This window comes from Aedes aegypti, chromosome 1, assembly GCF_002204515.2.
Source record: "Aedes aegypti strain LVP_AGWG chromosome 1, AaegL5.0 Primary Assembly, whole genome shotgun sequence".
In the NCBI taxonomy this organism is placed as follows: Eukaryota; Metazoa; Arthropoda; class Insecta; order Diptera; family Culicidae; genus Aedes; species Aedes aegypti.
This window is the reverse complement of record NC_035107.1, coordinates 227,061,949-227,077,325: the sequence shown is the minus strand read 5'-3', so window position 1 is coordinate 227,077,325 and position 15,377 is coordinate 227,061,949. Positions and strand designations below refer to the sequence as shown.

General features: G+C 38.0%; 1 protein-coding gene across 1 annotated transcript in view; it reads right to left on the bottom strand.

The window, feature by feature from the left end:
- LOC5580178 (sodium-coupled monocarboxylate transporter 1) overlaps window positions 1-14,799 on the bottom strand; it is an 80,256-nt gene extending 65,457 nt beyond the window's left edge. The window contains exon 1 of the mRNA XM_021857725.1: window positions 14,551-14,799. Coding sequence (XP_021713417.1) covers window positions 14,551-14,598 — 48 coding nt within the window. The 5' untranslated portion in view covers window positions 14,599-14,799. The remainder of the gene's footprint in view (window positions 1-14,550) is intronic.
- Between the last annotated feature and the right edge of the window lie 578 nt (window positions 14,800-15,377).

Below are 15,377 nucleotides of genomic sequence, written 5' to 3'. Positions count from 1 at the left end.
CTTGCCTTCTTTGACTTCTTTCTTTAATTCTGGGGTTGGGCACAACGGTCAGATGAACTTATTTTGGTCAAAAACATATTCACTTCATGTTGTTCACTATCAAAAAGGATATGAATACAAAAAAAATCAGTAGCAGTGTGCCGACACACAACTATATTTAGGTATTCAGCTTTTTAGAATGTGAAATTATTGAAAAACATCTAGAAATTTGAATCACGCTTACTTGTAATTTGACAATTTTTCACGCTCTGTCCTTAGAATGTGTGGTTTTCCAGTGACAGTTGGTGTCAGGTTTCCTTGACTTTTGGGAGCTCGCAATCTAAGCCAGCTGTCTCCTCTTTCTCAGTGCAGAAGATGCGGTAGTGAAGGCCATAGGGTAAGCGATTGTAAGCAAATCGCTAAGTGCCTAATGTATGCAGAGATTATAAAAGATACTTATTGGGTGAATCCATATGTCCGGGCAGCAGGGACGGAAGTTCAGGGTCTTCACGGACCCCCTCAGATTGGGGAGTTGAAGGATTGCCCAGAATGTGGTGGGATTCGCAGTGGGCTCTGATGAACCTTCATAAAAATCGGAATTCAACTCTGTCAGAGGGACCGGTGTCGCTTGAAGTACCGAAGCATCCTAGCCCAGACTAACAGGTGTACCAACCGGCACATCAGGATTGATGCCAGTAAGCTCTTGTTTATGGCATACTAGTCGCAACACCGAACGAACAATGCATGGAATTACGCTGCCTCCAGTACATTGGGACCAACGCCCGAACAGGCCCAAGTGTGTATACTGGCAACGTAAGACTAAGGAGAACTAACGGTATTGTGTATTTCTTTTACTACTGGACTGCGAAGTGCGGGATTGCATCGAATTTTGTTGGTGTCTTCAGAGCACTTACTCTTTGGATTGCGAAGAATGAGCCCGCTGAAGACACCGACTCGATTTGAGCAATCGCGCACTATTATTTGCGTTTTCGCACTTGTAAAAACTTCTGCGATAGTCCACTGGTGAAAGAAATACGCAATATATTGTTCGTTTTGTTGAGGAATAGATCTCTCGTGCACATTTTCAACGAGGAAAAATAAATCTAGAATGATTCGCGAATTAGGCGAAACTGACAAAATGAACACAATTTAAGAAACTATAGCGTTGAAATTGTAGCTTGATTGTCTATTCACTGCACTTGAACTTTTCCCCTATCGATAATTTAACTATTCAAAAAAACGCAAATTTGTAGAAAACAAAACTTCACCTCATGCAAAACCACACACTGTATTGATTACGCCTGTGTTTTTGTTTATCAAAGTGATGGGCGCATCTGAAATCGAAATCAAAACACGGCGAGAGTAAACGGCGACACTGCAAACAAAAAATAAACAAGGCGTACATGGCGGGCTTAATTGAAACCAGAATGTAAACACGGCGCAAAAGTAATAGGCGCCACTGAAAATAATATCGATTACAGGCTCATAACATTGGGCGATACTGGCATTCTTGAGCAGGGATGCCAGGTTGGAAGACATGTCTTCCATTGGAAGACATTTGAGTATTGTGGAAGACATTTGGAAGCCGGAAGATATTTGGAAGACTTTTCAGAATTTGTGAAGACATTTGGAAGACAATTTTAAATTATTAGCATTTTTAAAATTCCTAGATTTGGAAAAAGAACATACAGGTTGGAAATTACAGAAACTCTTCTAAAAGATTTTTGAACGTCTAAATCAAACTAAAGAGATCCCTCTGCGAATTCCGTTGAAAATTCTCCAAGGGCCCATTCACAAATTTCATAACGCTAAAGGGGGTGGGTGGGTGTCCTCGTGGTGTTACGGCTCATATAAAATTTGTAAAATGTTCATACAAAAAGCGTTACGAGGGGGTGGGTGGGTGTCGAAAATGACCATTTTTGGCGTTATGAAATTTGTGAATAAACCCCAAGGATTCCTTCAGATGTTGATCTAAGAACTCTGACAAGGATTGTTCTAGAGTTTCTTCTAGGAACTCTTGCAGAGATTTATCAAGACATTCTAATAATGTATTTAAGTATTATTCCATAGAAACATCAAAGCTTTTCAGGTTTTCCTACAAGCAGTTTTTGAAATCTGTTTCAGTGTTTCTCGTCTATTTATTTACGAATTCATAAAAAAATAGATTCTTAGGGGTCATGCACAAACTTTGTCACGCTCCAAAGGGGGGGGGGGAGGTGTTTGTGACAAGTCTTACAAAAATTATGAAGGGTTCATACAAAATGTGTGACAAGGGGAGGGGGCAGGGGGTCAAAAAAGTTGAAATTTAGCGTGACATAATTTGTGTACCATCCCTTACATGTCTTTTTCCTGAGATTGCTACAATTTTTGCTTCTGAAATTATCCCAGGGATTTTTGGAATGTCTGTCAAGATTTTTTTCATTAAGATGTTCCTGCGAGGATTTTCTACAGAAATTCATTCGGAGAGTTTTTCAGAGAATTTATAATTTCTCCGAGATTTCATCCAAGGTTTCCTCTGCGTATTTCATCCAGCAATTCATTCGGGATATTTTCTTCAGAAATTGTTTCGGCGATTTTTTCAGACAAGTTTTCAAAAGATTTTCTCCAGGAAGTTCTTTGGAGATTTGGAATTCCTCCGAGGATTTTAAGGATTACTCCTGGGATATCCCTCTACATTTATTCCAGGAATATATTAATTTATTCTCCAGAAATTCTTCAGAGGATTTTTAATAGCAGTTCCTCCAGGGATTTACTTCAGGAATTCCTCCAGAACATTTTCCGGAGATTTCCATCAGATTTTTTTTTTTCCGGGGATTTGCTACAGGAATTCCTTCGGGGATTTCCACCAGGAATTTCACCGGTGATTTTTCCTTAGAATTCATCCGGGAATTTTTTTGGAGCTCCTTCATGGTTCGTTCTGGATTTTTTTATATCTCCAGGATTTCTCCAGAGTTCCTCACGTACAGTCAAACCTCCCTGAGTTGATATCTGCAAGGACCACAGAGTCATGGAAATACCGAGCCATAGAACAGAAATGCTTTGGAAAGCTGTATGAGGGGGCCATCATAGTAACCATGTAATGATGAGTTTTTGTATGCTTTCATGTGTCGATATCGAATAATGGAACATCGACTCATGGGAGTTTCACTATGATTCCTAGGAAACACTCCACAGCTCCCTTAGGAGTTCTTCTGAAAAAATCACTACATTCCCTCCAGGAGTTTGTCCAGAGTTCCTCAGGAAATTTCTAAAAAAAATTCTCTGGGAATTTCACTAGACTGCCTCCAGGAGTTCATCCAGAGTTCCCCAAAAAAATTGTTTATGTCCTTCAAGAAATTATTTCGGATTTTCTCTGGCAATTTTTCTGGATTTCGTCCAGCAATTCATTGGAAAGTCCTCCGAATTTCTACAGGCAATTCTTCTAGATTTCTTCCAGAACTTCCTCCGGAGTTCCTTCAGCAATTCCTCGAAAGTTCCTTCGTAATTCCTGGAAGGTTCCTACGGCGTTCCTTCCCAATAGTGGAAATTGCTTCGAATATCCTCCTTAGTTTCTCCAGGAATTTCTCCGGTGTTCAAGCAATTTCTTTAAAGTTGCTTTGGGAACTCCTCCGGAATTCCTCCAAGAATTGCTTCATAGTTACTCCAGGATATTCTTTGGAGATTCTCTAGGATTTTGTCCAGAGTCTGCAGGAATTTCTTCAGATTTCCTCCGGAAATTCCTTCGGCGCTTCACCGGTAATTTTTCCGGAGTTCTTCCAGCAATTCTTGTGGATTTTATCCAAAATATCCTCCGTAGTTCCTCCAAAGCTCCAGGAGGAATTGCTGAAGGAACTCCTGAAGAATTGCTGGAGGACTCGAAAAAGAATTCATGGGAGAAATCCGAAAAAAAAATCCACGGTAAAATTTCTGGAAGAGTTGCCAGAAGAAAGCTCAGGAGAAATTTTCTGAAAAATCCCCGAAGGAATTTCTCAGTGAATTTCTGGATGAAATCCTGGAGGAAATCTGAATGTAATGAAATCTTTGGAGGTACTTCTAGAGTAAAACCCCGGAAGGACTTCCGGATAAAATCCACAGAGCAATTCCTGGACAAAATCCTCGAAAGATTTGCTGTTCTAAATCTCCTTAAGAATTCCTGGAGGAAATCCCGGAGGAGTTCTTGGGGGAAACAATTCTTGGAAAAAATCTCTGGAGAAATTTCTGGAGAAAATCCCCGGAGGAAACTGGAGCAAATTTCCAGAGACGTTTCTGAAGGAAATTCTCAGAGGAATTCCTTGGCGAAATCTCTGGATGAAATCCCCAGAAGAATTCCTGGAGAGAATCCCAGGAGGAGTTTCGGGAGGAAATCCTCGGAAGAAAAAAAAAAACCCTGGAGTAATAGCTTTTGAAAAGGAAACCCCGGAGGAATTCCTGGAGAAAATAATCGGAGAAATTCCCGCAGGAAATCTCCTAAAAAAAAAATCTCTAGGAAAATCTCCGAAATAATTTTTGGGGAAAATCCTCAGAGCAAATCCTTAATGAATTTCTAGAAGTAATCCCCAGAGAAAGTCCTAGACCGAATCCCCGCAGAAATTGCTATCCGATATCTTCTGAGAAATGCACCAGGATTTCCTCCACCAAAATCGTGGACGAAATCCACGGAGGAATTGTTATTGGAAATCACATGAAGAATTCCTGGAGAAAATCCCGGTGGAGTTATTGGGGAATCTCCGGGGGAATTCTTGGAAAAAATCCTCCGAGGAATTTCTAGACGACTCAATCGGGAATTGCTTTGGAGCTCCACCGGGAATACGATGAATTGATTCAGAGTTTCTCAAGGAATCCACCAGTATTTCCTTGGAAATCCTCCGGAGTTCCACTAGGAATCCTTCTAGAATTACTCTGAGTATTCCCCTAGATTTCCTCGGGAAATCCTTCAGAATTTTTCCAAGTATTTCTTTGAAATTCGTTCAGGAATTTCTTACGAGTTTCTCCTAGAATTCCGTCAGAGTTCCATCTGAAATCCCTACGGATTCCTTACTTTTCAAATATTCTTCCAGTAATTTCTTCGTAGTTTCTCCAGAAATGCTTCCGGGGTTCCTCCAGGAATTCCTCTGGAGTTTCTCTGAATATTCCTTCAGTCTTCCTCCGGGACTTACTCCAGAGTTCATCCGGAAATCCTTCATAGTTTCTTAAGGAATTCCTCCACAATTTATCTGGGAATTTCTCCAGAAATTCTTCCAAAGTTCATCTGGAGCTCCACCGGGAATTTATTGGCAGTTCTTCCGGAAAAGCGAGGTTTTTTCAACAGTGTTGTACAAAATACAACAGCGCGACGATTGGAGTGTAAAAAAATAAATAAAAGGAGTTCTAGGGTGACTTGTTCAAAAACTGTCTACGAAATTTTTAATATCGCTAGAAGATTTCATAGAGGAGCACATGAACAAACATGAACAAATTCTTGAACGAAGAACAAAAAGTTTCTCGATGATTGGCTAGATATATCATAGAAAATTTCTGAAGGAACTCGTAAAGAAATATTCTGCTTAAAATTGTAATAATTGAATTGTTCATTCAATTTATCCTTTGTGCAATGCTTAGAGGAATACATCCATATTATCTTGGAAGAATCCTTCGCTATTCTTTTAAATACATTTCATGTAACATCACTGAAGAATTCCGTGAATAAATTATTGTTGATATATTTTCAGGGTTCATGTAGCAATCTGTGAAGGTATTCTTAGACGAGTTTCTGGTTGAACTCCTGATGAATTCTCAAGAATAATTATTCATAACCAAGGGAACCTCCGATTAAATTGAAATCTGGTTGAAAATAAAACCATGCATAGTAGACTGGCCCAGCTCAGTATGGGAGAAATATAAAGTTGTATAATTCCACGGGGCACCCCCCAGAATTATGCCTTAGGGTTAGAGGAAGGCTTCATGAAAATTTCAGCTCATTTGGTCGTTCCATGAGCTAGCGCATTTGAATTGAAGTTAATATGGGATTTCTAGCTCAAACATATGAAAAACAGTACATCATCTACTGTTTGATTCAGGATAATTGTTGATCGCGTTCAATTGAATCCAGAATGTCAAAAACACTACTTTATGGTATGAACAATATTGTAGAAGGTGGTATCATGATTAAAATTGATAAAGTTGGTGTTTTAACTATCTGAAGTAGATCTGCAATACAGCTCTGTATTTCTTCAACATAGCATGATAATTACCATTAGGCGCATCATAGCCACCTATGACGCTGGGCGAGCTGCTGCGCAAGGCGCATGGATAAATGTGACTGTACGGGAGTTCTTATCTAAGCCTAACTTTCAACAACCGAAAGGGTAATGAAGATGAGTTTACATCCAGATACAACCTTCTGCAATTATGTTCATTAGGGTGTCAACAAGTGTAATTGTCATTCTAACCCGTGACAAAGGGTCAATTTTCAATATATTTCAAACGAATATCCCATATAAACTTGGGATTGAATGCGCCAGCTGGTGGCGCAACCAAATGAGTTGAAATTTAGAGAGACCTCTTTTCTTACCCTAAGGCACATATCTAGGGGGTGCCCCGTTGAGTTTTACAACTTTTTTGTTTTAGGGCCAGTCTAATGCATAGGTCCACTATTGCATGATAAGCATGGTTTTAAAACAATATGCTAGAGGAATAAGCTGTGGAGGATTTCTTTGAAGAAATTCCTCAACGATAATGTCAAATATGATAGAGGAGAGCCTAATTTTCTGACTCACCAGGCTTAACTAAAAAATGAGCAAATGTCAAAACTGAAAAAAGAAGTTTTCTGCATTAAAATCAAGAAATAAATTAAACACACAGCTGTTTTAGTTTGAAAGTAAGACAGTTGTGTGTATTTATTTTTTTAGAATTGGGGATTTAGAAGCAGAGAATTGATTTTTTCAGTTTTGACATTTGCTCCATTATTACTTGGGCCTTAACCCGAAAATTTGGACTTTCAGGTTACCATGATAATTGAAAAGTTTTAAGTGGAAGACATTGGAAGACATTTTTCCAAGCAATTGGAAGACATTGGAAAAAATCACCTGGCATCCCTGTTCTTGAGTGCGTTTAAGGCGAAACCTTATATTTTTTTTATTACGAAATAGCTAGGGAAATTGTAGGAGATGTGTGTGGTATTGATGAGGATTTTGAAACTAGGTTTATGAAATGTGTATTAAAGTGAAAAGGTTAAAGTTTGAGTATATTTTCTCCAGTTGGGATTAAAAATTGCACATGAAAATTTCATTGGTTATTGATTTGTCAGATAGGCCTTTATCGCGAATCCCTCTCGAAATACTCACACATCACTTTTATTGACTGTTTAACGATAAACTTGCGACGATTGACGCGCCACCATATTTCATACAACGGAGGCTATTAGAACTAACTTGGAGGTGATGATTTGGAGGTTATTTGGCAAGTTGGAGGTTTAAATCACCTCCAAACACTAGCGATTTTGCGGTGGAATGTTGACGTTTGATCACGAATAGAAGCACGCAACTCAATGTCATATATAACAGGTCCGGCTCTTAGTATGTGTTTGCTTGTACTAGTCACTAAAAAGATGTAAACAAACGATCAGCTGATGGTGACGACAAGGCTGCGAAAAATTTTGTTCGCAGCTTCCTCAACGTGACGTCATCTTCGGCTGCTTCGTGAACTTTCGGCTCGCCGAAGTTGGCATTGCACAACTACCACCTCAAAACTGATGTTATCACAAATACTGATTTGATGTTCGCCCGCACCTCTAAATACCCCACATCGCACGCAACTTGCATTCAATGTATAATCCAACAGAATGCGTTACTTGTTGGTTTTGTTAGATACGACGCCATTGAGCTCTCGCCGAGCGGTGTCACGAACACATGCGCAAATTTGCTGGTTGAAAATACTGCCATTCGATTTTGCTGGGAACAGCTGATCTTTGTTTATATTTTCAACCAGCAATTTTTAAGTAATGTTGGTGACATGTACCGTGTATGTACACGAGCGCAGAAACCACTATTCAATATATGGCAAACATGGTGGGAGAATATTTTGGTGTGACAAAATTATTTTGGTGTGAGTCTATTACAGGGCAAAATCCTCAATGTACTGGATAATATTTCAATACAGTACCAGATTAACGGCCTAACTGACAAATGTAAACAAACTGAGTTTTATTCACCTAACAGTTTGTTTGATAAATTGCAATCATCTAATGCACATCTGTTCCTTAAAAATAACGTTTTTCACGAAATAAGTAAGAAAAATATAAAGGCGCATTTGATATTCTCTTTCGATTCGAACTCTGATGTCAATTTCGCCCATCTTCCCCCTCTGTGCTACCAAGCGCATTTGAGCTTGAGTGTGGCAGCAGGGCGCATTTCAAACTGAGTGTGCAGAAGGGCGTTAGTGATAAAGGTTCGTGCGAGAGAGCGTAGCAGAACGGCGAAGCTGATGATAGTCAAACCAGAAGGATGAGGTCAAAAGGCGCAATCGCTGTTGTCAAACTGAAGAAGACGAAAAACCGAGGGGCGCAACAGCTCTAAATTTTGTTGAATGGCGCATGATGGATTTTTATTTATTTTAACATGTTATTCATAATATTCAAATAAGTTAAATGTTTTGCTACAAAAATAATATTGTAATGGATCCTACAAAAATGCATCATGCGATTAAATCGATCGGAAACGTAATATAGAATTTAAATTAAACCCGCAAACTTCGAACCGATTTTACTGAGAATGTATTAGTCTTCACAATCGCCCTAATTCTGACTCTGTATTGAATTTATCCAAATTATTTACTTTGATAATGACAGCGGCGGCATTTTATGCAGCCCACATACGCTCAGACGTTTTGACCAACATTGACTCCGTCTCCAAGTTAGTCAATTCGATTTATGTTGATGCAACCGTTTGACCGACTGTCAAAGTTCGTTGCAGCAAAACGACATTTCTTCCCATATTTTGAATGATCTCGGCAAGTGTAGTAATTATTTGATTGTTATTTCTTCGAATTCAATAGCAAGGGGGGGGGGGGAATTTTTCTACGATTTAAAAAAAACGTAGTGAGGAAGAGCAAAACTTTCGAAATTTAAGTACCGGAAAAAATGGATATTGATGAGGAATTCCGGTTATAATTTGCACGAAGGTGTCTGGCAAAACTCTAAAATTTTTAGAGGTGGTCTCTGTCTCTGTGTATTCTTTTAGCATATTCTTCCAGAGATTCCTTCAAAGGTTCCTCCTCCTCTACTGACTCCTTTAAAGATCAATCAAACCAAAATCCTTATGTTATTTCTTCAGGGTTCATTCCAAGGCTGCCTCCGAGAATTCCTGAACAGATTGCTTTAAAAATTTATTTGAAGATTTCTTCAGGAATTCCTCTAGAAATTAATTCCAAGGATGGAATCCATTACCATCGCATTACCCAGGAATAACATTACGAATTCTTTCAAATACTTCTCAAGGGATTCATAAAAAAATGATCACCAGAATCTCCAAAAGATTTCTTTCAGAGCGTCTTCCTAGGATTTCTCCTAAAATTCCACAAAGAGTTGCTTCATAAATTCCACCAGGAATTTCTTTCTTCAGGCGATTCTTGCTAGTATTTTTTCTACAGATTCCTCCAAAGATTTATACAAACACTTCCTGAGAGATTTCTTCAGTGATTCATCCAATGCTTCCTTCAAAAATTCCACCAAAATACCTTCCAAACATTTACTATAGAATTCCTCCAGTGAAATTTCAGGAATTTCTAAACAAATTCTATCAGGATTTTTTTTCTGCTATTCCACCAGGAATTCTTATAAAAATTTTTAAAGAGATTGCTCAAGAAATCCCTTCCAAGCAATGAATACAGGAATTCCATCAAAAAATTAACCAAGAATTTCCACCAGTAATTGCTCCTATCCATTTTTTTTAATTTGTTCTTCTAGTGATTTCCCTAGTAATTCCTCTTGAAAAGCATTCATCAATTTTCTCTATAAATTTCTTCTAAATTTCCTACAGAAATACGTGCAGAAATTTACTCCTGGAACTCTTACAATGATTCTACCCAGAATTTCTCCAAGGCTTCATCAAAGAGTTTCTCCAGGGATTCCACTAAGAAGTCTTCAGGGATTCCACGAGAAATACCGCAAAAACGTTCATCAAAACTACTTACACGGGATGTCACCAGGAATTGCTTTAGAGATTCTGTTTGCAATTTTTTGAAAGGTTTTACTAGGTTATCCTGGGTACTCAAGAATACCAGATCTTCTAGATAATCTTCGATAAATTCTGTGTTTCCTTCAAAGATTCTTCGTTGTATCCTACGGGGCATTTGTCCTGGGATTCGCAGGAATTAATTCTTTAATCTACCATAAATTTCGCCGAGGATTCTTGAAGTAATTAATCCATCAATTCTTTGCAGTATTTCTGGAAGGATTTTTCTCTAAGAAATCAACCAGGAATTTCCTACTCAAAAGAATCTTTTAGGAACTTTTACAGGGATTGCTTTAAAAGTTCATGCAGAGATATATTAAGGAATTTCTCCAGGTAATTCTCTAGGAATATTCCCAGTGATTTCTTTGGTAATTCCTCCAAGGATTTCACAAGGAATTGCTCCATGGATGTATTTTCAAAAAAAAAAATCTTTCTGGTGTTTCTTCGGAGATTCAACCTGAAGGCATTCAGAGAAATGCTTTGTTTAATCCTCTGAGTAAATATCAGTTAATTCTCTGGCGGATTTTCTGATAATCCTGAAGGGGAATCCTAGTAAAACCTTTGAAGTATTTTATGGTAGTACTTCTAGTGAAACTCTGGTAGATTTATCTGGTGGAAATTCTAGTGAAACTCTGGTGATATTTGTTATATCTACCTATCTCCAGTGGTATTAGTTATTCTACATCTTTGGTATCTTCCACTTGTTTCTACCTACGATATTTATACACTATAAATACAGGAAGTCGGCTTCCCAGACTGTGGACTGATTAACAAATCATTTTATTCTTTATTTGCGGGATTTAAAAATATTCTCACTGTTAACCCTTGAAAACCTTCAAATGAGACTCCTTAATAAACTTATCTTTCGGAAAAATACTGGATAATAAGAGAAGATAATGGTAAAGTCTCAGAAGGAATTAATGCCGGAATATTTACAGAAAATTGAGGTCAAATTCCATTGGAAATTCTTTATTGGTTCCTTGGACTGAATCCCAGGTGAATCTTGGAGGATTTTTCCAGAATATTTTGAAAGAATCTTTACCAGATTTTTTGAATACCCGGTGAAATATGGATGGAATTTTTGAAAATATTTCTAGTAGAATCCCTATGAGAATTTCAGATGGAATCTTTGGAGGCATCTCTAATAAAAATCTTGGAGATTTACCTGGGTGAATTCCAAATGAAATCCACCTGAACCTCTGGTAGAAACCTCAGAGGAATCCTTGGAGGATTTATGTGATTTATGATTTTTAGTTGGAATCCTTAGAGGAAATCCTGTTTTGAATCTCAGTAGAAACTCTTGATTGAGTCTTTTGACTAGTGAATTACTTTCAATACATTTTTAGTTGAATCATTATAATTTTTAGTTGAATCATGATAAAATCGCCAGGAGAATTCCTGAACACCCTTCAGAATTTTGAAGCTATTCCTTGAGGATTAATTCGTTAAGAAGTTTCGGGAAACATCCCTCGATTAATTCCGGGAGAAATCCCTTTTGGAATTCCAGGAGGAATCCCTTAAAAAAATCAGGGAGGATTCCCTTGAAGTGTTCCTGGTGGAATCTCTTGAAGAATTCTCTAGCTCCCTTAATAACTTCCGGGAGGAATTAATAATGAATAGCTTGATAAACCTCACAATAAACCTATAGGAATTCATAAAGGAAACTTAAGAAGAATTCCTGATAGAATCCCTAACAGAACTTCTGTTGGAGGATTACATAATGAAATTTTATAAGTATTACTAATGGAATCTATTTTAGAACTTCTGATGGAATCCCTGCTGGAATTGCCAATGAAATCTATTGCAGAACTTCTGATGTAATCCCTAGAGAAACTGATGTAATCGCTGAAAAAATTCCTGATGGAATTATAAGATAAACCCTCGATAGAATTCCTGTATGAATTCCAGGTAGAATCCTTGAAGGAACTTATATTGGAAACCCCAGAGGAACACCTCATAAAATCCCCCCTGATGAAATCCCTGGAGGAAATCATGCTGTAAACTCTAGAAGAACTTCTTATGTAATGCCTGGAGGAACTTTAAATGGAATCCTGACAGGATCCTTATAGGAACTCCTGATGAAATCACTGGAGGAATTCCTGATAATATGCCAAGCGGAACTCCTTGAAAAAATCCAAGAAGAAATCCTGATGAAATTCTCTAGAGAAACCTGGAAGAAAATTCTGGTGGAACCCCTAATAAATTCCGGGAGGAAACCGTAGTTAAAAGCCTGATGGATCCCATAATAACCCTAGAGGAATCCCTGACAGAACTTCTGATGGAATCCCAGGAGGATTTTATAATGAAATCTTAAAATTATTTCTAGTTGAATCCATGGAAAAACTTTTGATGGTCCCTACTGAAATTCCCAATGAAATCTATCAAAGAACTACTAATGAAATCCTGGAGAAATTCCTGGTGATATATTAGAGAAATTCTTGGTAGAATTCCTGTAGGAATTCTAGGTAGGACATCTGAAGGAACTCCTAATGGAAACCCTGGAGGAACTCGTGCTGTAATTCCTTGGAGAACTTCTAATATAATCTCTGGAGGCGCTCCTAAACAGCTGAAGGAACTCCTGACGGTATCCTAATAGGAACTCCTGATGAAATCCCCAGAAGAACCGTATCAGAAGTCTCAAGGCACTCCTGATAGAATCCCTGATGAAACTCGAAGGAACTCATAATGAAATCCTTGCACTATGTTGTATTTTGTCGATTTCATGCGCTTTTTGAATAGTACCCAAACCGTTGATTTTAGCAATATAGTTTGTTCAGAGAAGTTTCTTGGTATATTAAAGCACATCTTTTGATGCAAAAAGTTATTTATGAATTACTTCTTCCTCAAGGGGTAGTTTAGGCCTTCGGCGCAAAATGGCGCAGACAACTCTAACAAATCATGAAAATACCATATCTTCCCTTTCGGCAGTTGATAAAAACTTTTGTCTATAAGTGTCTTTTCACATGTATTTACTATCGAACAAATAAGCCTTATTAAAAGAATTCGACTGATAGTTCCTTTACTTTAAGTTATAGAGAGTTGTGATGTTCAGCAAAACCACGCGTTTTAAGATATCTAACAACTTTGCTGAAAACATGGAAAATGTAAAAAAACTACGTAAAAACTTATGAACAAATATTATTTTAAACAAGTTTTTTCATACAATTGTGTGTACATTCTGTTAAAAAAAATCGTAACTCTTTCACAAAATTTTTCACATGTTTTCAGTAAAGTTGTGTGATATCTTCAAATGCGTGGTTTTGCTGAAGATCGCAACTCTCTATCTTTTAAAGTAACTATCGATCGAATTCATTTTAATAAGGCTGATAGTAAAAACATGCGAAACTACGCTTATAGACAACAGTTTTTATCAACTGTCGAAAGGGGAGATATGGTACTTTCATGATTTGTAAGAGTTGTCTGCATCATTTTGCACCGAAGGCAGTTATAGGGGCCTAAACTAACCCTTGAGGAAAGAGTAATTCATAAATAACTTTGTTACTTCAAAAGATAGCGTGATGATGTGTTCAGCAAAAGCATGGGTTTTTCATGATAAACAACATTGTAGAAAACACAAAAATCTAGGAAAACAGTAATAATATAAATATGATTTTTAGGGGCCATTTACATACAACGGCATAGAGTAAGGTGGGGCAAAAGTTCGACCTTAGTGGTATAATCTAAGTTTCCAGGAAAACAATAGCAATTGAAACAATACAAATACCATACAGTGAACCTTCAAAATATTGGTCTATGGTGAATCGATGGAGGAAGTAGAATTGACAGCAGCGCACTATGGAGAGTTGGTGAATGGAAGAGGTCTATAAAACTATGTCAACAACCACAAGTCCGAGCAACTGGCGCTTGTCTGTGGAGATTGTACCTTAGAGTCCCTTAGGCAGCTTGGGGTAATGATCGATGGCAAGCTCAGCTTCGCTAGCCACGATGAATATGCCTGTAAGATGGCTTCTACTGCGATTACACCATCTATTACCTTCAGTTCGGAAAATTGCCCTATTAAACTGCGTGAACCCAGTTTCCCCTATATGATTGGATCAAGAGTGATAAGTGAATGACTTGACATAATTCTATATATAATCTAAGAAATGCTTCGTTCACGTAAAACACCCATAAAGTGTCCTTGCATTCGAGGAGGGTGCTACCAACACCGTAGATATCGACTTAACACAAAACGTGTCTTCTCATATGATGCAACCTTTCTCTTCACAAAAAATATATATTCGCATCGTTTAGATCCAGCCCACAGCTCGTAAGGCGACTAAATGTCTGACATCACTTTGTCTCTAACTGATAAAGTAAAGTTTTGAAAGTTCAGTAGCTAGTTTTCTACAGATGGAGGTTTAGATGGATATGAAGAACTTACCACAAATATTCCACAGAACTGAAATCCAGAATATCCGTTATCGAGCATTGGGCATCGAATCAGTCAAACAACTGTAACAGGTGATTAATTATCGCCAAACTACCGTACACCAACAGTAACCAGTTTGCTATTTTCGAACGCACGCTCTAATCTTAAGGTGGTGTCACCATCTCTCGCACAGCTCCGCACCGGCCGCCGGTTTCGTTCACTCTAATTCAAACTATCATCGTTACTTTTGATTGTTACCTACCCCGATGATCACGCTCACCGATTGTTGTAGCTCTTTTCCAAAAGCTTAAAAAAAGATGCCTTAAACTCTGTGGCTCGATTTAATGCTAATTTACGGTAACTACGTACGTACGTTTGGGGGGCTTCCGAAGCCTGGTGGTAGCGACTGCGGCTACAAAGCAATAGCATGCTGAAGGTGTGTGGGTTCGATACCGTAGCATGCGATTGGCCAGGTTGGCCCTCGCCAAGGGCACCAGCCTTCAGGGGGCGCCTTTTATGATACAGTTTCAAAAAATATTGATAGATACCGATATCCGAGGGCAAATTATTCGATTTTTTTAACCGAGACATTTTAAACCTCTATTTCACAACTTTTAGTTATGTTATGCTTTGGAATTCAAATACTGTAAAATTAATTTCAAAATAATCAATACTATATTGATCTCTATCAGTTTATGTAATCGATTTATTTATGATATAACTTTTAACATGTCAATTCAGTAGCGATTTTACACTTATCAAGGTGAAGATGCATCGAAGCCACACCTCAAATTTTCAAGAGCACGGATCTGAAGAACCAGACAGCGGTTTGAGCTGAA